Source organism: Oryctolagus cuniculus, chromosome 7 (assembly GCF_051225735.1).
Source record: "Oryctolagus cuniculus isolate XC-2025 breed Fujian yellow rabbit chromosome 7, ASM5122573v1, whole genome shotgun sequence".
NCBI lineage: Eukaryota > Metazoa > Chordata > Mammalia > Lagomorpha > Leporidae > Oryctolagus > Oryctolagus cuniculus.
The window spans coordinates 102041759-102066945 of record NC_142873.1 but is presented as its reverse complement, the minus strand read 5'-3'; the positions used below and the strand labels follow the sequence as shown (position 1 = coordinate 102066945).

The following is a 25187-nucleotide window of genomic DNA, read 5'->3' as shown; positions in this document are numbered from 1 at the left end:
TCATGATAGCAGTAGTAGTTTCTTCAAGAAATTCTCACTTTACCTTAAGCAGGTTCTATTTTTCTACCATGCAAATATCTCATAGGCCAGGAAATTTCAAAGGTATGACTATGAGATAGAAAAGTATAGGAAGAATAAATGTAAGCTAATGTTCCACAAATTATTCTGCCACATGCCTTTTTCTCAGGTTTACCAGATGGCTTGTTCTAACAGTATGAATCTGTTGATGGAGTATAGGGAATTTTGATGTTTGTGTAATTTTATTACCAGCATATTTCATATAACCCACTGCCAGCAGTGGTTGTATTTCTCATAAAGCCCTGGTTTATTTTTATCTTATGGATACTTTGAGTCATAACAAACTGTTTCCCTTTCTGCAGGTCTTTTGGAGACATTTTGATGAGATATGTGTCGGTAAACTAAGACATTTTTGAGACCAAAATTTATGGGACAAAGATTTGTTTTGAAAATGCTGTACATTATCATATATGCAGGATCATCAAAGAGTTCATAGAAAGTATGTATTGTCAAAATATTATGTGTGGAGGAAGGTGTTGTGGTATAGCAGGTAAAGCCACTGCCTGCAATGCCGGGATCTCGTATGGCACTGGTTCCCCCTGGCTCCTGGCTTCAACCTGGCTTGGCTTTGGCCTTTGCAGTGATCTGAGGAGTAAACCACTGGATAGAAGATCTCTCTCTCTCTCTCTCTCTCTCTCTCTCTCTTTCCCTCTATCTCTGTAACTCTGACTTTCAAATAAATAAATAAATCTTTAAAAATTAAGCATAGATTGCAACTTTTTTGCACCAAAATAAAATATTTTATGTCAATTTTTTTTTCCATGAAATGTTTAGGTTCCTCTTATGTCAGGGCACAGGAGTGGGGGTGCCTAAGAAAAGTGTTCTAGGAGACTCCCTTTTTAACTTTAACATTCCTTTTTTTTAAACTTCTACATTCCAGATTTTTAGGGTTCCTAGAGAAGCATGGTGTTGCTACTAATAATAGCACTTGTTTTAGACCTGATGTTACAAGTACAAAAAAACAAAACAAAAATAGAATGCTTCATCCTTGTCTCTCTTTGTAATGTTTGCTTTTCCTCTCTGGAATGAGAAGAGCATTGCAGGTCAGTCCAAGGAGCACGAGATGGGACCAAAGTGTGTGTGTGCTGGGGGCTCCGAGCACAGTGTGGATCTGCCTGCACTCACACCTCCGCAGCCCCAGGCAGCTCTCCACCCTCAGAGCAGGAGCAAATTGAATTTATTCCCACTTAGTTTCCAGTAGGTTGCCATGCTCCCTGTGGGTGGTCAATAAATATTGATTAAATTGAATGTTGCTCTGTATTATCTTCCTTTCTCATTTTTCCCTCCCTTTGGCTCTGATTCTTGGGTCCTTGGAAATTATATGTACATAATTTTCAATGTAAAATTTATATATATATATATATATAGAGAGAGAGAGAGAGAGAGAGAGTGATGTTAGATAGATAGATGGATGTATCTCCCCAGGGTCTTCCTGTTTGCTTTCTCTATGTCTGGGTCTCATCCCAGAACTTCTCTCTGAGAAGTAATTATTAATAATAACTCTCTGAGAAGTAATTATTAATCTGATATAATCTGTGTGTGGGTGTATTCTTATATTTCTTCTTTCCAGCTCTCTAGATTCTGTGTGTCTGTCTCAACACACACACACACACACACACACACACACAACCTTTCTATACATGTGCTTGTTCCTATCTAGAGGTATCATAAAAAAAATCATTGCATTTTGCCAAGAATTAAACACACTAAAGGATATTTATAACTGTTCAGAATAATTCACTTTATATTTTTTTCTTTGAAACAATATTTTCAGTGTCCAAAGACAAGAACTCGAGAAAAGTGGATTGGTCTCTACTAATCATCATACATTTCTAAATCATGCAGAGTGATTGGGTCAGCTCTCCCCTGGGTTTTCTTTGCCCTCTGCCCAGACAGGATTGCATTCCTCTGCTCATTCTGCTACAAATACAGCTACATTTCATGAGGCGACTATTAGCCTAGTGGGAATACTCAGCTTCTCCCTTCCCCTAGTGTCTTAAGCCCCCTTTCAGCCACATGGCCAAAGATATTGGCACAGAAATATTGATTGCAAAAAGTCCTTGGAGCCTGATGCTGACTTTCCTGCCTTTTGTGCCTCAAATTTTAAGGACTGAAATGGGAGAGTGCTTTAAAACTACCTTCCTTCAGCCGCTTTCTAGTGAAGATATGAAGGGTGCAATTAATATCCCATGGGATTTGACAGGTTACTGTACTGCCTTTGGTATTTAAATTATTTTCCTAATCGTTGTTTGTTTCTGGAAATGTACTAAATTAATTGTACCTAACAGTGAATTTGAGGGATTGAATTTAGAACTTTGGTCCATGGATGAATTCTAATTAATTCTCTGCTCTTCTGTTTAGGAGAAGGACCAAGCTCCAAGTACTTTATGGGAAACATTGCATTCACCCATCGCAGCTACCTGGTTGGTGTGATGACAGCCATTTCTCAGATTCGGAAAAGACAGAGAAGTTCAGTGATTCAACAAAGATCATACAATACAGCACCGTCTAAACTTGTTAAATGTGAGTACAGTTTTGTTCTGAAGGACAATTTGTATACCTAGAAAAAAAACCCAAGGTAATTTTGGGTACAATTATTTAAAAACTTCTTCTTTCTGTTTGTATGGTACTTTAAAAATCTTATTAATACATTCATAAATGTAGCAAGCTGTTCAATAATTTGAATGAAGACTTTATAACTTAATTTAACTCCATGGAGTAATTTACTACATTTATTAATGGAATAGGTGTTTACTTTCTTTATCAATACATCAATCATGTAGTCTGGCAAACTTCCAAAGAACTTAACTCATTTTCATAAATTTAATATATTAAATTTGTATGCCTGATGAATCTTAGATTCCTTAAATATTCCAAATATGGTTTTTATCTCAAATTACAAGCCTAAACTCATTTAAACTTACAATCACAAAATTGACCTACTTTTGTAAAAGATAAAATTCTCTTGAATAGTATAAACAATTAAAATAAGAACAAATTTTCATGAATACACATTAGCGTTCTGATTGATATTTTGATTCCCTATACACAAAAATAAATTTTTCCATCATTAAAAATTAAGAAAAAATATTCCTAATAATTTTATCTTCCTAAGTAATACTGCAGTTCTGTTGGGATATACTGAGCCTTATATGTCTGAGTCAGAGTCCTCAGAAATTAGACATAATTAAAAAATAACCATCTGATGTACACATCCTGTATAATTGTCTCCTTTTGAATGTGAATGAACTTGTGAATATAATGAGGTACCCTTCTAGTGATTGTCACATTATATTGCAAAAGGAATTTCCACATGCAATCAAGTCTTTTTCACATGCAATCAAAATCAATTGATTTTTTTTGAGTTAGTTAAGAGGGAAAATTTGGAGACTCCAAAATGGCTGATTAGAGGTGTCCAACATTCATCTCTTCCAGAGAACAATCATAATAATAATAAAACAAATAATTTTATTCTTAGGTGATGCCCAAGGGAAAAGAAACAAGCAAGGCAGTTATAGGAGCACTGTAGGATACAAAGACCTGAGCTGGCAGCATAAAGCACACTGGCAACTGAGAACCCAGACCCACAGTCAGAGGCCGTCTTCACTGGGTCTGTCTCCAGTGTCCATCACTGACAATGCTAGCTACGGGGGAATGCAGAGTGCTCACAGGCTTAAGGAGCGCTGTCTGGAGGAATGCACAATAGCTCTGCTTCAGAGAGCAGCCCCTTCAGAGAGCAGGGCCTCTACCTCAGCCCTCAGAGCACAGGATGTGGCAGAATGGGACCCTCTTGAGAAAGGAACCACTGATGGAATCCACACTGCCCCAAGGGACAGAAGGCCCTGCATGTCTGTACCCAGCAAGCCAGCAAAGACTGTAGCGCCGGTGGAGCTGTGACTCTGGTACCACAGCACACCCAGCACACTGCACTACATCAGACAGGGAGCGCAGCAGATAGGGAGATTCTGCCCCAGGAACTTAGAAGCAGGCTCAGTTGCCTTCACAGAGTTGGGGCTAAACCTCTCCCACACTCTCCTCCCTCCACCACCCAGGGCAGTGCTTGCCACCACTAGGAACTGAACATCCCCACCAGGACTGCTGATGGTTGCTCTTACAACTCAAGTGCCCCTCTTCCACCTCCCAACACCACTGCCAGAACACACCAACTTCCTGTAGTGAGGACCAGTGCTCTCGTGATCCTGGCCTCAGGCCCACAGACTGACATCAGGACTGTACATGCCACCAAGACTGCCCCAGTGCTCCTACAGCCCTGGCCTTGCCCCTGCGGCCTGCTGCTGAGACGCATAGAACCTGCCAGAATGAAGACGTGCACTCCCATGATCCTGGCTCTATCCTTGCTGTTGCAGGCCACTGCCAGAGCATACACAACCCCACCAGTACTGCAGGCTGTGCTCCTGCAACTCAGAACTGCTCTTATCACTGCAGGCTACTGACTGGCTACCTGAACTTTTTCATACAGAGAACAAGTGCCCCAGACTCCTGCCAGGACTCTCATCAATTATAGCACAGGAAGGTATCGAGAGACTACAAAACAGATCCAACAGGAACTAAAGACAAAGAAACTTGGCAAACTGACAATGGAAGAAATGTCTTCAGGAAACAATGTTTTGGCACAAAAGCCACCCTTTAAAAGTGGTAGATAACTGATCTGCCAGATGTGTAAATATCAACCTAGGGGGAAAAAGAAGTATGGAACAACAGGCTAGAATGATACCTCCAAAGGAACAAAATAACTCTTTAGCAACAGACTCAAAAAATAACTGTTAGAGAACTCAAACGAATACGTGAAAGAGAAATTCATCGAGGAGGTAAAGATTTTGAAAAAGAACCAAATAGTGATCTTAGAAATGATGGACTCAGGAAGTTGAGTAAAAAATACAATCAAAAGCCTCAACAACAGACCAAATCAAGCAGAAGAAGGAATTTATGAACATGAAGACAGATCTTAACAAAATATCCTAGTTAGAGAAAAAAAGAATAAAGAATAAAATAAAATAATAATAATAATAATAATGAAAAAGAAGAAAGCCTCTGAGACCTTTGAGAAAATTAGCTAAATATTGGGGATTCCAAAAGGAAAAGAAAAAGGCAAAAGGCATAGAAAATCTACTTAATGAAACAATAGCTGTAAACTTCCCTAATCTTGGTGAGAATCTGATAACTTGTGCAAGAAGACCGTAGAACTAAACAGACATGCCCAGAAAAGATCTTTACCAAGACATGCAATTGTTATAGCCAGAATCTCAAAAATGCAACACAAAAAGAGAATTCTAAAAACTGTAGGAGAAAAATGCCCAAAACACATTTAAGGGAACCCTCATCTGACTAACTGGAGATTATTCACCAAGAGCCTTACAGGCCAGGAGAAAATGGAATGATATATTGAAAGAAAAACAAAGTCAACCAAGAATACTATATCCAGCAAAGCTACTCTTTATAGATGGAGAATTAAAGACTTCCTAAACAAGCAGAAACAAGGACTTCATCACCACCAAACCAGCCTTAAATAAAGATGGTTAAGGAAGTCACACATCCAGAAGCAAAAGTATCATTGTGAAACACATAAAGGATATATAGCCCACTAAAAGATCAGATACATAAAGAGAGGAAACAGAAAATAATCAGATTTTATACATAAACACCAAACCACAAAGAACAAGAGTGGAAGGAAAGAACAAAGGATATTTGAAATAATCAAAAGAAATATTTTAAATCATAGGACTAGGTTTTTATTTGTCAATAAATTACTCTTGAACAAAAGAATAATACAGGAGGCATTACAAGGCCCAGATCTAAAGTAAACTACAAAGCCGTAGTAATTAAAACAGCATGATGTTGGCACAAAGCAGATACATAAACCAATGGAACAGAACAAAAGTCTTGAAGTAAACCTATAAATCTACAGCCAGCTGAACTTTGACAAAGCTGCTAAGTACATACCTTGGAGAAACAAGTCTTTTCAGTAAATGATGGTGAGAAAATTACCCACATTCAGAAGAATGAAACTGGACTCCTATCTCACCAAGTATAAAAAGCAACTGAAACTGGATAAAAGGCCTAAATGTAAGTCCCAAAACTAAGAAACTGCCAGAAGAAAACATTGAGAAATACATCTAGACTTTGGTGTTGACAAGGATTCTTTGGACAAGACCTCTAAAGCAAAAAGCAAAAATAAACAAGTAGGATTTCATCTAACTAAGAAATCTTCACAGCAAAGGAAACAACAGAAAGAAGACACAACAGAAGAAAATATTTGCTAGCTATTAATCTTTCAAAGGATTACTATCCAGAACATATAAGAAATTCATGAAACTTAGCAGCAGAGGAGTTGGCAGTGTGGGCTTAAGCCTCCACTTCTGGTGCCAGCATCTCATTTCTAGAGTGTTCATTGGAGCCCTAGCTGCCTTGCTTATGATCCAGCTCTCTGCTAATGTGCCTATGAAAGCAGCAAATGATGGCTCAAATACTTGTGCCCCTACCATCCATCCATGTGGGAGACCCAGATGAAGTTCCTGGCTCCTATTTCAGCCTGGTCCACACCTGGCTGCTATGGCCATTTGGGGAATGGACCAGCATATGGAAAATTCTCTCTCTCTCTCTTTCTCTTTCTCTCTCTCTTTCTCTCTCTCTTTCTCTCTCTCACTTGCTCTGTGTTTCTGATAAAGCAAATAAATAAATAAATAAATACATCTTTAAATAAACTCAATAACTCAAAAATTAATAATACATTTTAAAAATGGACAAGTGATATGAATAGATACTTCTTAAATGGACAAGCTCAAATGAACAACAAATTTATAAAATAAATTCCAAAGAGCATTAGGATTTAGGGAAATGAAAATAAAAATTACAATGAAGTATCTCATATCACCTAAGTTATAATAGTTATTATCAAAAATTCAAAAAATAACAAGAGTTGGCAACAATGTGGAGAAATAGGAACATTAACACACTATTGGTGGGAATGTAAATTAGAACAACTTTTACAAAGAACAATAAGGAAATTCCTCAAAAACTAATCAACTTGATTTGATGATTATATGTTGTATACATGCATTCAATTATCACATTGTACCTATAAATATGTAAAATGATAAAAATGACAGAAGCAAATGTATATTTAAATAGTGATATAAATAAGTAGATAATTAATTCAGAAAAAGGGAAAATTTCTTGGGTGGGCCTGACCTAAACAGGTGAGACATTAAGAGAAACAAGCAGCAGCAGCTGCATTGTCTTGCTAAACCTACACTGAGATCTAGCTAGAGAGAGACCCTGGACTATCTGAATGTCCTAGATAGTCTCAAGAGGACAAGAACTTTGTACTGATCTCCACTCTATCCCCAATGCTCTGTGCAGAGCCTGGTATGCACTAGATATGCTCAATAAATAATGTTGGATTCATGAATGAAGGAAGGAAGCCACTTGCCAAAATCACACTGTTGGTGAATAGCAATGCTGATCCTTGAAAGCAGAGTTGTCTAACTCCAGAGTTCAAGTTCTTCAATACCCCATTTAATTAGGAGAAAAAAAATAAATTAACAAAGAAGAAGTGTAATATAGAGGATGTAAGAACGAAGATCCTGAAGAGGAAATTGGGAGAGTATTTTGGGCAGATAATAAGGAATCTGGAAGTCTTGGAAAAGAAATTTACAATTTTTCTTGTAGGCATAAAGAGAAGGGTGACAGATGTTGTTAAGTGCCCCTCCAACCAGCGATAGTGTGGAGTACAGACTATCTGAGAGGGGAAAGGACATCTATGTGAACTCAAATGATATTTCACATCTTTTATCATTACCATTAGAATTACCCAGAATACTACAGTTTAAGAGGAACAAAGAAAATATTCTTTCTTGCCACTTATTACAAATGCCTTGGCATGGGCCTTAGTTTCAGGTTATGGTCTCCATATTCTTTTGCTGAGTATTTTGTATTTAGTTGACTCTAATTATTATAGCTCTTTTCTGTTTTTCAACTTCAATGTATGTGTATTTTTCAGTGGTAGCATCCTGTGTGTGTGTGTGTGTGAGAGAGAGAGACAGGAGGAAGACTCAGTTGTCTAAATCCATAGTTCCTGATGTTTCTGATGGCCTGGAGAATAACTGAAGTTAGCTTCCTTTGATTCTGTTCTAGGTTCTAATGTGATAGATGTGGTATGTTATCCTTGGCTACACTTACTTTCCAGTGAAGTCCCTAAATAATTTCTCTCTACATTTAAATTTCCAAATTCTTAATATCTTCTCTGTGATAGAGAATTTAAAAAGAATCTGTTTGTGTGCTGGCTGATTTATACTTTTATTTCTATGATGATTATATTTATATCATTTTCTTGCTGGATGATTATGCTATTTCATAATGCTCTGAAACTCATATTCAAAGACGAACTATAAACCAGTATGTAAACAAAAGGAGAAAGTAGAGAAATATTTTCCTTCCTCAATTATGTTTCAATATAAGGTTTATTTAGAATTATATGAATAACTCAAAAGAAGAATGAGAAAAGACAGTTCCATGTGTTTCATCCTGATTGGAAAATCATGTGGCAACCACAATGTTGCTGGCTCTGAGGGTTCATCAGAGCACGCCAAGCTGTGAGTGTCGATGATTTGAAAGTCAGCAGAACTGCACCAGGTGCTGTGGAGAGCACTCCCTCGCCTTTCCCCAAGATGTGTTTCCAGGAGACCCAGATAACCTTGTTGCAGAAGCAGCAGGGGTGGTTGTGCTGTAGGAGGTGACTTTTGGTCATAAACAGGCACAAAGGAGATGATGTTTTATGCAGTTGGGGAGATCAAAGCCTCTGAGAAACTACCATTTGAAATACAAAATTAGTAGACTCCTGCAGAGAACCACAGCAAGGGTTAGGGACACAAAAAGGGATCTATGGTCATCCTACATTTCAGTATCCTTGGCTTTTTTGTTATATAAATTTAATGTGTACAGCATGAGGTTTTTACATACATAGAGAAATGATGACTACATTGTAGTGAATTAACATATCTATCATGCCACATAGCCACCTTTTGTGTGCATGTATGTGAAGCTCCCCTAAAATCTACTGTCTCAGCAAATTTCCAGGCTAAAATTGTGACCTATAGAACTCATGCTGCACATCAGATCTCTAGGCATAAAAGCATCTGTGTTTTCTGACCCATGCCTCCTCATTCTCTGACTCCACCTCAGGTTTGAGTATTCATCTGAAATACTGTAAAAGAGGTCATTGGTAAGAAACTTGGCCTTGATATGCTTATTTGGGGATTTTTTTTTCCTGTTAGAAAGAGAATGAAGGGCCCAGAATGTACCAGAATGTACTGTTGATTACTTATGGGCTTATGGAAATTAAACAGATTTCTCTTCCATTAGGATTCACCCTACCTCTCCTCTATTTGGAACCATTGTTCTGTGAATAACGTACAGAATGTGTGATTTGCAGTAGCTCTGAGACAGTGAGCCCAAGTGCACTTCAGGAGCATGGTGGGCTGGTTAGAAAATAAAATATTTGAGAGCTGCTGCATTTACCTGCTATTAAAGAATAGTTTTCAATGTTTTATGTCACCATGGCTTATCTTTACATGCTGCTCACCTATCTTAGATATTTGCTAAATTTCCATTTATCGACAGTCAAATGAATCCCCCAAATCTAATAGTGCCAGTACATCAGAACTATTTCCACATAAGCTTGTGGTCCTCTTGTTAAATTATTTAGGCTATATTAATGAGGTTTAATTATTTTATTTACCCCATTGAGCAGGTTTACTTTGAAAGTGCAAAAGCAATCTTTTCAAGAAATTATATCTGTTTTTTTTTTTTTTTTTTTTTTTTTGACAGGCAGAGTGGACAGTGAGAGAGAGAGACAGAGAGAAAGGTCTTCCTTTGCCGTTGGTTCACCCTCCAATGGCCGCCGCAGCCGGCGTGCTGCGGCCGGCGCACCGCGCTGATCCGATGGCAGGAGCCAGGAGCCAGGTGCTTTTCCTGGTCTCCCATGGGGTGCAGGGCCCAAGCACCTGGGCCATCCTCCACTGCACTCCCTGGCCACAGCAGAGGGCTGGCCTGGAAGAGGGGCAACCGGGACAGAATCGGCACCCCGACCAGGACTAGAACCCGGTGTGCCGGCGCCGCTAGGCGGAGGATTAGCCTAGTGAGCCGTGGCGCCGGCTAAGAAATTATATCTTTACATGTAACATGGCTCATATTCAGAGGAAATTAAGTGATCAAAAGAAAAATAAAATAAATGCCACAATGGCAGATGGAAGATCTATCAGTGCTTGGGGTAGATTTCTATTCTAAGCTAGGGCTTCATTCTTTTCATATGACTTACACCCTGTAGTTGTCTTCTTGCCTAGATATGTAAGATCATTTCTGTTACATGCCTTTGTCAAACCTTAAGCTTAGAAGGAAACCTGTTGGATCACTAATTTCCTTTTAAAAACCTAAAGAGGCTGTGAAGACCTCTTCCTTAGAATGGGTTTGCTTTCTTTGCCATTAGAAATGATTTCCCCATTTTACTTAATCACTGTAGTCACTCTTTTCCATCCCTTCAACCCCAAATGCGGCTCTTGATCTTTTCCGTGTGACTTCTTTAACTGAAGTTGTACACTAAACAGGTACACATGCTTCAACTCTCTCAGAAACAGCCTGTGGTGTTTCCCTGCTGTACCATTTCAGTTCAGCTCACTTCAACAATTATTCCTTGATAGTCCAGTGTGTACAGACCACTATGAGGCCTCTGGGGAAATGTTGCAAAGGAAAAGTAGAGCTTGTACTCAGTGAGCGTTCAGCTGGTAGCAGCCACAACAGAAACAGCATCAGGACTGCATGTGGATTTTATCTCTTAAACCTTACTGATGACAACCTTGTGACATAAATATTTTTATTATTTTACCAATGAGAACATTGAGGCTTGTAGAGATTAAATGGTCTTAAGATCAGAAAGACACTAAATGACCTGAGATTTGAAATTATCCCCTAAGTCCATCTCCTAACCTAATGAATGATGATCAAAGTAGACACAAAAACAATTATAACTCAAAATATTGGTCCATTAACATGCCACAATTGACCTTGACTATGAACATTTCCAAATTCCTTTTTGTACAACTTATCTTAGTAAATGGTCTATCATCCACTCAACTGCCAAGGTTCTTTTAGTCTTATTGTAGCCAGTTACTCTGCCTTATCAGTTTTAGTGCTTAAATATGCATTTCCACAGTCACTATCTCTTCTAACTGTAACAGCCTGTTCTCACTAAAGCCCACTATGACCTTTCTTCTTCTTAGAGCTTGGTTTTTATCATGTCCATACTGAAAGCCCTTCAGTAACTCTTAGGACAATGGCTATACTTCTTAGTTTGGCGTAATAAGCCCTGCAAGACGAAGTTCTAGTTTTTCCTCTCTGGTTTCACCTGTAGAGTTACCTGCAAGGGCATCAAATAAACTTCACAGGAGTTTCTGTGTTTTATGTTGTTCCTTTGGGACCTTAATGTGGTACATTCTCTTGCTTTCTCCAGAACTATTTGCATGTGACCCTGACTGGAATGTTTATTTACTGCAGTTACCTCTAACCTTCCACAAAACCCAATTTTACTTTCTCCCCACACATTTCCTACCTGTTTGTAGTAAGTGACACTTCTTTGGAGTTCAAGTACAATCGGCATTTCCACTGTCATGAAACTCCAATCTATTGTAACAAATGGTGCCTTTGACCATCACTGACCGTAGATCAGGGGCTTCTTGCAAGCAGTGACTCATATTCACCCAAGAGGCACCCAATTCGGGATTGTTTAATGTAAAAATTAAGGGTCAGTAACTCCAAATTACTTCTATTTGACTTTGGAATGTATTTTCTGAATTCTCATGTTATATAAACACATGCACCCACAAACTGAAGGTCCACTCTCAGATCTACAGATCTGAATGTTAATAAAGCGATCAGAAACAGTTCAATGAATCCTAAAGGCTTGACACTCTTGGAACTGCTTGTTCCTCACTCCTTGCCCTTTTTTGTAGAGGATCCCTTTCCCACCCTAATAGATAAAGTGAATCTTGGAAACAAACAATTAAGTAAAATTCCTCTCCAGTTTTAAAATACAGGGATATCAAATGCTAACTATATCGCCCAAGGTGGTAGAAGCAGATTCAGTGCTGAAGTACAATCAATTGTGCTTTTAGATAAGACGCCCTCCAGGGTGCAGTCTGTTTGTTTTAGAGTTTGCAGACTTGCATAGCATTCTTTTTCTCTGACAATAATCATTATAAAAATAGCATGAACTTTCTTGCAGCCTTACTCATAGCTGAAGGAAGGAAATATTACAAAATGTTGTCAACCTAAGATCATCAAAGGAGATCTCAAAAGATATTAATAAATGTGCTATATGGTTTCTATAATACAGAGAACCAGGTTGAAAGACCTGTACTGTGAGTCCTAGGAAAAGAAGTTTGAGATATCACTAAAAGCAGGAATGTCAAAAGGAAGCACAATCTTGCTATGAAATCTCCCTCAGTGAGAAGAAGAGCACAACAGGTATATGTCAATGTTTAAGGGGCTTCCGAGACCAACAGTTTATTTTTTTACAATCATCTCTGACAACATATGTGAGGCATCTATTGTGTCCTCTTTAGTGTCAAATACTGAGGAGTAATGTGGTAAAACAGTTTCTGGGGAAATAAGATTTAGAGGATGACTGATCTACATTTCATTCCTAATGCTGTCACTTATTAGCTGTTGCTTTGGGGCATATTAATTTCTCTGAGCCTGTGTTTCCTTCTCTGTCATATGTTGATAAGAACTCCATTTCACAGATTGGTTCTGAGATTTAAACAAGATAATGCATTCGAAGTGTCCAGCATAGTGCCTGGCACTACTTTATGACTGCCATCTGCTGACATTTATTTAACAGCTGGCACGGGGTATGATCAATATCAAATGAGAAGAACATGGAGGAAAATGGTTGTGTGTCTTTAGCCTTTATGTGCATGTACAACTTAGTTTTTAAAGATTTATTTGTTTATTTGAAAGAGTTGCTTAGAGAGTAGAAAAAACAAACAGAGAGACAGAGACAGAGATAGAGAGATCTTCCATCTGTCAGTTCACTATCCAAGTGGCCACAATGCCTGGGACTGGGCTAGGTGGAAGCCTTTAGCAAGGAGCTGGATGGGAAGTAGAGCAGCTGAATCTTGAGTTGGTGCCCTTATGGGATGCAAGCATTGCAGACAGCTGCTTAACCTGCTACGCCACAATGCCAGCACCCCCTCTTTTTAATAGATATTTTTAAAGTTTATTTATTTACTCAAAAGACAAAGAGGGAGAGAATCTTCCATCTACTGGTTCACTCTCCAAATGGCCGCATCAGCTGAGCCTGGAATTCCATCCAGGTCTCCCACTTGGGGCCATTTTCTGCTGCTTTTCCGATACATAAGCAGGGAGCTGGACTGTAAGTGGAGCAGCTGGGGCTTGAACTGACAACCGTAAGGGACAGTGGGGTCAGAGATGACATCTTAACCTGCTGCACCATAACATCAACCCCCTCAGGGAACTGGTGTTTTATACAACATATGTCGGGTGCATTGCATATTAGTCATATTGCGTATTGTCATATGAATCCACAGGGGATAGATATTCATATCTGCATGGTACAGAGGAGGAAAGTGAGGCACAGGGAGGCTAAGACATTTGTCATGCAGCTGAGTAAGTGGCAGTGCAGTGATTTGATTCTAGGCAGTCTGCTGTCTTTCTCCTAGAACTCTGTGTGTTACTTCAGCACAGGACAAGGCCAGTGTGCTGGGATTTGTAGTGGAGGATCTTGGTTGCTCTGCTGTACACACATCTTTTCCCAATACTTTATCCAGCAGGTGACAAGACCAAGAGAAAAACCTTTATTTTAATTAAAACCTAGTTTCCTAAGTTTATGTTAGTGTTCATGCAGAAATGTGAAATGCCTTTTACATGACTAAGTTCTGATTAGTCAGGACTTTCCCCTGGATGGATACGATTTTATTATACAAAATGTTACAATAAGTCAAAATTTTATTATACAAAATGTTAAAGTAAGTCAGAAAAAATGCCTTTGAAAACTTCTGCCAAGATGAAATTCTCCAGATGTTCCTGTCAATGTACATTTGCTGCTAGGATTAAAGCAACAGAAAAAGTTCATTTGTTGGTAGCTTCCCTGATATTTTAACCATGTCTTCCACATCCTCCAAATCCCATCTAACATTTTCTTAAATATAACAATTTTATTCATAAAGTAAAAAAAAATCCACATGTAACAGCAAAATTGATGCACATATTGCTTTATTTAGAAATGAAATTATAAATGCCAAGAAGCACATCTTGCTTTTGGTCAGAATGGAAAATAACCTTTTGAAGGACTTGATAAATTGAATTTTTTATGTAGTTTTGTGATAATCATCTATTTAGCTCTATTAACTTCCAAATGACATTTTGAGCCTCCAACACTGCCAGAAAACCACATTCAATTCCTAATTTCTCATATGACCTTGAAGTACCTGATATACTTCAGAAGTCTTTGGTTGTCTGAAACACAGAATATCTAGTCACTTTGCATTGCTTTGTAGGCATACTTTTTTTTTGCAAATAGTATTCTACATAATTGCTCAACTCATGGAAGAAAATTAAAATATTTTTAATGAAGTGCCATCATAAATGATAATTCCTGTGATATTTGAATTAAGCCTCACCTTTAGGCAAAAGTTTACTTAGATTACTGTTTACTTCTTAAAAGTTCTCCTCCAGTCCCACCACTATCGTCAGCTATTTTTTAATCTTTACAATAGTGCTATCAACTAGATGCTATTTTAATATGTATTTTTTATTTATCTATTTGGAAGGTACAAATTGGGGGTGAGGGGAAAGAAAGATATTTCATTCACTGGCTTACTCTCCAAATGCCTGCAACAGTCAAGGCTGGACCAGGCTGAATCCAAAAGCCCAGAACTCCATCAGGGTCTCCCATAAGAGTGGCAGGGATGCAAGTACTTGAGTCATCATCTGCTCCCTCCCAGGGTACAAATTAGCAGTAAGCTGAAATTGGAAGTGGAGCTGGAACTCACAGAGGCACTCCAACATGGGAGGCGGGTGTCTCAAGATATATTCTAAGCATTATGGCAAACACCTGCCTCAAGTAGGTATCAGTAATCCTATTTCATAGCTGATGAAACTGACTCAAAGAATTTAAGAACTATGCCTTCAATCACACTACTACAGAATTGCAGTCGCAGGATTCAAAACCCCTAGATCTGATATCAAAATCCAATCTTTTCACCCAGTGTGAAGTAGTAATAATGCTCCCTTGGTTTCTATCAAAGGTTTTGTCTTGACACCTCAGTACTGAATACTCCTAAAGTACTAGTAATATGTAAATTTTTTTTAAAAAACTGCAAGTAGGAAAAACGAACAAATGATATGCAAGCTACAATTTTTACTTATTCTTTTCTTACTTTCTCAGAACTCTTTGAAACTTGATGGCCCACCCTGTTTTTCTGAGTCTCTCAACATTCATAAGTCAAAGTTAGTTGTGGGTCATGAATAGCAATTCAAACAATCCAAGGTGAATGTGTTTACTTGGCTACAGGCTTGAGTAAATTTATCTCTGACCCCACATAAGAGAAGAGTGGCCCCAGAATTCAAGTGATTGCTGTGGTCACTTACTGTTTTTGAACAGCAGATACTCTTCCTTCTACACAACAACAGAATCATCATGTAAAACCCAATGTAGGGGCTGATTAAATAATCATTTGGAAACCAGGCAGGCAGATGCAGAGCTGAAATCTGGATTCCAAATGTTGCAAAGATGTTATAGAATGCTTGGCTCAGTCTGAGCAGTCAGATTTCACAAAACAAATTTCTGTTTCACAGAAACAGGCCCTAGCATACTTGCAGAAGAAAATAAAGAGGACAGGAAAGGGGCAAGTACCAACATAACATCAAGGACAGAAGTGCAATACCAGGTAGGCAGGATAACCTCTTATTTTTGGCTCTGTTACCATTTAACAATAAGCATAGTTACAAAATAAAGACTAGGGTGGTTGCAGAAGAGGTTTAAGCAGTGAATAAACAGTTGTACTAGGCCAAGGGAACCAAAGAAAAGCTTTCCCCAGATGCTGCCAATATCTTGACAACCTAGCATAAGCTTAAGGAGTTAAGAGCAGCACAGTGCATGGGTGCAGGATGTTTGGTGTTAGGTTCCAGCAGCTTTTTCTGAAAAAGTCTGCCCTCTGTAATCAAATAAAATTTGTAAAACTTTGAGAGTTAAAATATCTCCTTTTTGTATTGATAAATACAGCAAGATGCAGGTTTTTCTTCTTGTAATATCTTTATATAACTAAATCATAAGTGAGCCACATTGTGGGTTGAACAGTGTCCACCCCAATGATGCTGAAGTCCTCATCCCTAGTACCTGTGAATGTGACCTTATTTGGAAATACAGTCTTTGCAGATGGTCAAGTTAAAATGAGGTCATTAGGGTGGGACCTAATCCAAGACTGAGTCCTTATAAAAAAGGGGATGGGGGAGGAAGGTTGGACATAGAAACAGACACGTACAAAAGGGAAGATGATATAAAGACACAGGGGGCATGGCATCTACAGTCCAAGGAATGCCCAAGAAGGCCAGAAACCAACAGAAGGTGTGTGTGAGAGAGAAGGTTCTAATAGCCCTCGGAAGGGACCAACCATGCTGAAACCTTGAACTCAGACTTACAGCCTCCAGTACCATAAAGTTACTCAGTTCTGTAAGTCTCCTAGTTAGCGGCAATTTGTTCTGAGCAGCCCTAGGAAGCCACATTCTCCTTACATCAAGTCCCTACTTTTGTTTTTATTTTTTTATTTTATTTTTTTTTTGCTTTTAGAAATATTACAATCCTTGAAATCCCAAAGTCTGGGTACCCTTTAAAGGAATGACCTTAAAGTCCAATCCAATGTCTGAGATTTTATGATATTTCAAACTGTGAAGCTTCTTTTCCAAGTTTTCTGATTAGTCATTGGGATTCCTCCAGGGTTGGAGTCTTCCAGATTCTCCTTAAGATGGCAGAGGATAAACAAGAGCAACTATCAGCTATTTAACAGCCAAGTCCAAGAAAATATCACTGTAGGATTTGGAGCTCTAAATATGGATGCTGGATTTCTTCCCCCTGGAGTGTGCATAGGAGTAAAATTTCTGACTCTACTGGTACAGAATGCAAGGATCAGAGAACTTCTCTGCTTATCAATCTGAAAAGGGAGAGTGTATCTCAGAAGCTTAGATACAGGTGCCTGAGGTCTGGGAATGACTTCACTTTTCACTGATCTTAGGAACTCATTCTCCTTTCCTTTCTCCTCCTAAACAAGCTACTTAAGAAGAGATTAGGGAAAGTGAGGCCTATGTTATCAGAGGGTGCTTGAGTGCTTTGGTGAGTGTCACAACATTGCTTGAGTAGATTTGAAGAGTTATTTAGCTCAAAGAAAATCCAAGTGGGAATTCATTCAGTTTTTTATTCATTCATAAATTTATTCAGTGAATAGTAAAAAAAAGGAGACATGGGAACATCAATCACTGCCATGTATTAGACTGTGATGAAATAACCTGATAATTATAGGCACCACTATGTGTTAAGGATCTCTACTGATTGAAGATACAAGAAGGCAACTAGGGAAACAATATAGTGATTTCAATCACAGGAGGATACTGAAAGAACAAGGAGCATACTCAGTTCTCATGAGACAGTTGGAGAAAAATTTGCAGCAGAAAGCCTACAGGATGGAAGCCTTCAAGTCTCTGTGGAGCAGCAGAGGTTGTACAAACATGCAGCAGCTGGAAAGATACTACCAGTGACTCTCAAGATTGGTGGTTGGTGGAGACATGATCATCTCAGAGCCGGGTAAGAGGAGCCTCTAGCAGCCTACATGCCACAGGTGGTATTGTCTGAGGGAGAACCCCATAGTCCCCACTGACTTAGAATCTGAAAGTAGAGCTGGCAGGGTTAGGGCACCCACTTAGCTATGTGAAGAGAGGGTGCATTTCATTTCTCCCCTCCCCTCACCAAAGGGCTCAGTGGCCATTGGTGGAGAAGCTCTGTCTTCTCAGGACAAAACAAGTGGGCTGCTGTGGCCCACAGGCTACTGTTGGATTTTGACTGAGGGAGAATGCCACAATCCATGATGATATTGAGCCCAGCCTGGAGAACTGACAGGGGGATACTTAACTCTCCCTTAACTCACAGAAGAGAGAGAACATTGTCTTCTTTCTCTCCCCCACTCCCCACTAAAGTGCCATATTCATGTGAGTTCAGCAGATGGCTGGCACTGTGGAAGGGAAGACTTGCAAGGCAGAAAGCAGAGCCACTGCACACTGTGACAGTGGAAGCTCTGCACCCTGTGATTGTGGGAATCCTGTGACAGTGTGACTTATGCATAGGTTGGGTAGCTGAAAAGGGTGTGGCGTGTAGCTGGGTCTTTGAGAAATCACCTAGCCCAACTCCAGAAAACTTCCTTAATTTGGAAAAAGATACAGATATATAAGTATAGGAAGAGCATAGAACCCCTTATAGACATGATCACAAAAGATCTTCATCACAACATACTATAGTCAAACTTTCAAAAGTAAAACATAAAGAAAAGATAATTAAATGTGCAAGAGGTAAACACCTGATTTCCTTTAAAGAATCTCCAATTAGATTGACAGCAGATCTCTCATCAGAAACCCGATAGACTAGTAGAGAATGCAGCAATATATATAGGACATATCCTAAAAGAAAAAAAAACCTGTTAATCCAAAGTGCTGTACCAGGTGAAGCTTTCATTTATAGAGGTGAATTAAAGACATTACAAAAAAAATTGAAAGAAATTACCACCACCTAGCCAGCCTTACAAATAGTACTTAAAGAAGTGCTACACAAAAACAGAGAAAGATCATCAGCATTATGAAAGAATACAAAGACAGAAAACCTTCTAACAAAAGTACAACGGAGAGCAAAAACAAATAATAGAAATATTTACAGAAAAACAGCAATACCAAGCCACTACTTGAATGTAAATGGATTAAATTCTTCAATTAAAAGATACAGACAGCATGAATGGATTAAAAAACCAAGCCCATCTATATGCTGACTACAAAAAACACACCTCACAAACAAAGATGCACACAGACCCAAAGTGAAAGGATAGAAAATCATATACAATGAAAATAGAAATCAAAGGTGAGCAGTAATATCCATTCCAATATCAGACAAAATAGACTTCCAGATAGAAATTGTTAAAAGAGACGTCATTATGTTATGCCTAAGGTATCAATTCAACAGGAAGATGTGACTATTGTAAATGTATATGCACTCAATGGTAGCACACTTGGCTATTTAAAACAAATATTAATGCATCTAAATGGAGACATATGCTCTAATACAATCATAGTGGGGAACTTAGACATCCACTTTCAACAACAGACAGATCACCTAGACAGAAAATCAACAGAAACAACACAGCTAATCTACACTATTGACCAAATGGATTTAATTCAAATGTACAGAAAATTTCATTCCACAGCTCAATAATAAACATTCTTTTCATCTATGCATGCAAGTTTCTCTACAAAAACCATATTATAGGCCACAAAACAAGTCTCAGAAATTCAAAAAACTGAAATCATACCATGTGTCTTTTCTGACAACAAGGGAATGAAGATGGAAATTAATAACATTAGAAAATATACAGACATATAGAGACTGAATACCATGCTCCTGAATGAGCAGTGGTTCATAGAAGAAATTCAAAAGGAAATAAAAATATTCCTAGAAAGGAATGAAGATGCTAATGCAGCATATTAAAATATGGGATACAGCAAAAGCAGTATTAAGAGGAAAGTTTATAGCAATCAGTGCCTACATCAAGAAATTGGAAAGGTATCAAATAAATGATCTAACAATGCATCTCAAATACCTGGAGAAATAAGAATAAATTAAACCCCAAATTGTTAGGAGAAAAGAAATAATAAAAATTAGAAAAGAAATAAACAAAACTAGAATAAAAAATTCAAAGGTCAGTGAAATGAACAGCTGAGTTTTTGAAAAGAATTTCAAAATTGATAAACCATTGGCCTAATTAACCAAAAAATAGAGGAGAGACCCAATTTAATAAAATCAGATGCCAGCAATACCTTAATTCCCAAACCAGGAAAAGATACAACAAAGAAAGAGAATTATAGACCAATATCCCTAATGAAAACAGAAGCAAAAATTCTCAACAAAATACTAGCTAATCAAATCCAACAACACATCAAAAAAGATTACCCACCTGGACCAAGTGGGATTTATCTTAGTGATCAGAGATAGTTCAATATACCTAGTCAATAAAACTTATACATCACTTTAACAAACTGAAGAATAAAAATCATGATTATCTCAATAGATGCAGAGGAAGTATATGGTAAAATACAGATCATTTCGTTAAATAACTCAATTGATGACTGGATAAACAAAATGTGGTATATATACATGATGGAATACTACTCATCCATAAAAAAGAATGAAATCTTGTCTTTTGCAACAAAATGTATTCAATTGGAGATCATTATACTTAGTGAAATAAGCCAGACCAAAAATAGACAGCTATCATATGGTTTTTCTGGTGTGTACAAAAAATCTGAATATATGAGTGTGAAGTTGACATCTTAGGATTTTATTGTTGTTTATATAATTTGCATTCCTGTGGAACAGTAGTTTTTCTACTTTTTTATTTGATAAACACTATATTTCGTTGTGCCTTAAGTCTGTGAAGCATCATCATGTTCGTAGAATTTTATCTATGAAATTTATGAAATCTGTTCTCTTTATATTAATAATAAAAATGATTTTTTAAAAAGACCTCTACCCTCATTTTATAGATGAGAACACTTGGTCTCAAATAACTGAACCTAGCCATCAATCCACAGCTGATGAATCCAGCAGCTTGACTTCATGTATTTACAACTCCCACCGTTCTGCTGTCTCCTGTATATGAAACTGCTTGCTTGGACTAACCACAAATTAGGTATACACCATTATATCACATGAAATGTCTCCCTTTCAGAATCTCACTTCTTCTGGTCCTCCCTGCCTCCAGCCAATGTATTTATTTTCTCAGATCTGGAAAAAATGATGCTGAAATTCATATGGAGACACAGGAGACCTCGAATAGCTAAAGCAATCTTGTACAACAAAAACAAAGCTGGAGGCATCACAATACCAGATTTCAGGACATACTACAGGGTGTTGTAATCAAAACAGCATGGTACTGGTACAGAAACAGATGGATAGACCAATGGAACAGAATTGAAACACCAGAAATCAATCCAAACATCTACAGCCAACTCATATTTGATCACGGATCCAAAACCAATCCCTGGAGTAAGGACAGTCTGTTCAATAAATGGTGCTGGGAAAATTGGATTTCCACGTGCAGAATCATGAAGCAAGACCCCCACCTTTCACCTTACACAAAAATTCACTCAACATGGATTAAAGACTTAAATCTATGACCTGACACCATCAAATTATTAGAGAGCATTGGAAAAACCCTGAAAGATATAGGTACCGGCAATGACTTCTTGGAAAAGAACCCAGAAGCACAGGCAGTCAGAGCCAAAATCAACTATTGGGATTGCATCAAATTGAGAAGTTTCTGTACTGCAAAAGAAACAGTCAGGAGAGTGAAAAGAAAACCAATAGAATGGGAAAAAATATTTGCAAACTATGCAACAGATAAAGGGTTAATAACCAGAATCTACAAAGAGATCAAGAAACTCCACAAAAACAAAACAAACAACCCACTTAAGAGATGGGCCAAGGACCTCAATAGACATTTTTCAAAAGAGGAAATCCAAATGGCCAACAGGCACATGAAAAAATGTTCAAGATCACTAGCAATCAGGGAAATGCAAATCAAAACCACAATGAGGTTTCACCTCACCCCGGTTAGAATGGCTCGCATTCAGAAATCTACCAACAACAGATGCTGGAGAGGATGTGGAGAAAAAGGGACACTAACCCACTGTTGGTGGGAATACAAACTGGTTAAGCCACTATGGAAGTCAGTCTGGAGATTCCTCAGAAACCTGAAGATAACCCTACCATATAACCCAGCCATCCCACTCCTTGGAATTTACCCAAAGGAAATTAAATTGGCAAACAAACAAGCTGTCTGCACCTTAATGTTTATTGCAGCTCAATTCACAATAGCTAAGACCTGGAACCAACCCAAATGCCCATCAACAGTAGACTGGATAAAGAAATTATGGGACATGTACTCTGTAGAATACTATACAGCAGTCAAAAACAACAAAACCCGGTCATTTGCAACAAGATGGAGGAATTTGGAAAACATCATGCTGAGTGAATTGAGCCAGTCCCAAAGGGACAAATATCATATGTTCTCCCTGATCGGCAACTACTAACTGAGCACCAAGGGGGAAACTTGTTGAAATGAAATGGACACTATGAGAAACAGTGACTTGATCAGCTCTTGTCCTGACGGTTGATGTACGATGTAATACTTTATCCATTTTGGTAATTTTTTTTTTGTTCTAGTACCGTTGGTTGAACTCTGTAATTAACACACAATTATTCTTAGGTGTTTAAATTTTAACTGAAAAGTGATCCCTGTTAGGAATTTGGAAAACATTATGCTGAGTGTAATAAGCCAATCCCAAAGGGACAAATACCACTTGTTCTCCTTGATAGGTGACAACTAACTGAGCACCAAAAAGGAAACCTGTTAAAGTGAAATGAACACTATGAGAAACGGTGACTTGATCAGCCCTCACCCTGACTGTTGATGAGCAACTTGATATGTTATCCCTCTTAGTATTTTTTTTTGTTTGTTCTACTTAATACCTTTGGTTGAATACTGTAATCAATACACAATTCTTCTTAAGTGCTGAAACTTAACTTAAAAGTGATCGCTGTTAAATATAAGACTGGGAATAAGAGAGGGAAGAGATGTGCAATACGGGACTGCTCAAGCTGACTTACCTCAAACGGTAAAGTTAGAAACATACCAGGGGATTCCAATTCAATCCCATCAAGGTTCATGTACCAATGCCATCTCACCAGTCCTAGTGATCAATTTCTATTCACAATTGATCATAATGATAGGACTAAGAGCCAAAGGGATCACATAAACAAAAATAGTGTCTGCAAATACTAGCTGATAGAATCAAAAAGGGAGAGAATGATCCAACATGGGAAGTGAGATACACAGCAGACCCATAGAATGGCAGATGTCCTAAACAGCACTCTGGCCTCATAATCAGCCCTTAAGGCATGCGGATCTGGCTGAAAAGCCCATGAGAGTATTTCAGGCATGGAAAGCCAAGACACTCTGGGGAGAAAAAAAAAACATAAATGAAAGATCTCTGTGAGTGAGATCCCAGTGGAAAGAATGGGTCATCAAGGAAGGAGGTACCTTTCTCTGAAGGGAGGAGAGAACTTCCACTTTGACTATGACCTTGTCTAAATATGATCAGAGTCAGTGAACTCAGGGGGCTTCCATAGCCTTGGCAGCTCATGACAAGAGCCTAGGGTGATTACTGGGGCCATAAACAAGAGTGTCAATTTGTTAAGTCAACAACAGGAGTCACTGTGCACTTACTCCTCATGTAGGATCTTTGGCCTTAGTGTGCTGTACATTGAAATTTAATCCTATAACTAGTACTCAAACAGTATTTTTCACTTTATATTTCTGTGTGGGAGCAAACTGTTGAAATATTTACTTAATATATGCTAAACTGATCTTCTGTATATAAAGAGAATTGAAAATGAATCTTGATGTGAATGGAAGGGGAGAAGGAGTGGGAAAGGGGAGGGTTGCGGGTGGGAGGGACTTTATGGGGGGAAGCCATTGTAATCCATAAGCTGTACTTTGGAAATTTATATTCATTAAATAAAAGTTTGAAAGAAAAAAAAAGAATGTGAAGAAAAACATACCCTAATACACTGTAAGTGAGAATGTAAACTGGTATAACCATGTGGAAGACAGTATGGAGATTCCTCAGAAATCTGAAGATACATCTACCATGTAACCAAGCCATCTCATTCGAGAATATATTCAAATATTCTGAAATCAGCATATGGAAGAGTTATGTTATCTGTAGCCTCATGTTTATTATAGTTCAATTCCCAATGGCTAAGATATGAAATCAACCAAGATGTCCATCAACTGATGACTTGATAAAGAAAACGTGGTATATTTACATGATGGTATTCTGAGTATTCTACTCAATCATAAGAAAGAATGAAATTCTGTCTTAAAACAAAATGGATGCAACTAGATACCATTACGCTTAGTGAAACAAGCCAGTCCCAGAAAGGCAAATATTACATATTTTCTTTGATTTGTGGTAGCTAATATACAGAGTACAGAAAAATTTATGTATACAAGTGAAATTGACATGTTGGGGTGTGATTATCGTTTATAATCCTTATCTATATTCCCACTGAACAGTGGTTTTTCTACTTTTTATTTGCTGAACTCTGTATTTAGTGGAGCATTAAGCTTGTGACTATAAAGTAAACTAAAATATGTTATTGCAAAAATTAAAAAGGAGAGAATGAAAGAAAGCAAGCAAGAAAGGGAGGGCAGGAGAAAAGTGTTATATTCTTAGAATCCTATCTATGAACTACATGAAATCTGTTCTTTTTATTATATTTTTAAATGTATTTGTTTATTTGAAAGGCAGAGTTACAGAAAGAGAGAGAGAGTCAGAGAGAGAGATTTTCTACCTGCTGGTTCGCTTCCTAGAGTACTGAAGTGACTGGGACTGGTCTAGGACAAAGCCAGGAGTCAGGAACTTCTTCTAGGTCTCCCATATGGGTGGCAGGGGCTCAGACACTTAGGCCATCTTCTGTTTCTTTTCCCAGGCATATTAACAAGGAGCTGGGTCAGAAGTGGAGCAGTCAAGACAGGAACTGGCACTCATAGTTTTGCCTGCATTGCACACATCAGCTTAACCTGCTGTGCCACAATGCTAGCCCCCAAAAATAAATTATTTAAGAACAAAAGATACTATATGTGAAAGTGCTTAAGGAAGAGTCTGGCCCAGTATGAGTTCATACATTCATTCAAGAATTA

At 38.1% G+C, this 25187-nt stretch overlaps 2 protein-coding genes across 9 annotated transcripts in view; one reads left to right on the top strand and one right to left on the bottom strand.

Annotated features, from left to right (window-relative positions):
* PTGER3 (prostaglandin E receptor 3) overlaps positions 1 to 25187 on the bottom strand; it is a 189284-nt gene that overhangs the window by 22818 nt on the left and 141279 nt on the right.
* LOC138850631 (uncharacterized) lies at positions 1964 to 23857 on the top strand. 3 transcript variants are annotated; one of them, XM_070078262.2, is made up of 3 exons: positions 1964 to 2281; positions 2440 to 2601; positions 3557 to 5126. In XM_070078262.2, exons 1-3 carry the CDS (start codon positions 2095 to 2097, stop codon positions 3973 to 3975), a joined length of 768 nt encoding a protein of 255 aa, XP_069934363.2. In that variant the 5' UTR covers positions 1964 to 2094; the 3' UTR covers positions 3976 to 5126. The 3 variants fall into 3 exon arrangements, 2 of the variants coding, with proteins under 2 accessions (XP_069934363.2, XP_069934361.2); XM_070078260.2 differs by having other exon boundaries at positions 1964 to 2299; XR_011390662.2 differs by lacking the exon at positions 3557 to 5126 and adding an exon at positions 20965 to 23857 and having other exon boundaries at positions 2152 to 2281.

What these genes read in the sequence shown, in the direction of transcription:
- LOC138850631 (XM_070078260.2), top strand. Translation starts at nt 2,095, where the DNA reads ATGGCCAAAGATATTGGCACAGAAATATTGATTGCAAAAAGTCCTTGG. An exon ending in AGGTTACTGTACTGCCTTTG is followed by an intron (nt 2,300 to 2,439) that starts GTATTTAAATTA and finishes TCTTCTGTTTAG; the next exon opens with GAGAAGGACCAAGCTCCAAG. An exon ending in ACCGTCTAAACTTGTTAAAT is followed by an intron (nt 2,602 to 3,556) that starts GTGAGTACAGTT and finishes TTTTATTCTTAG; the next exon opens with GTGATGCCCAAGGGAAAAGA.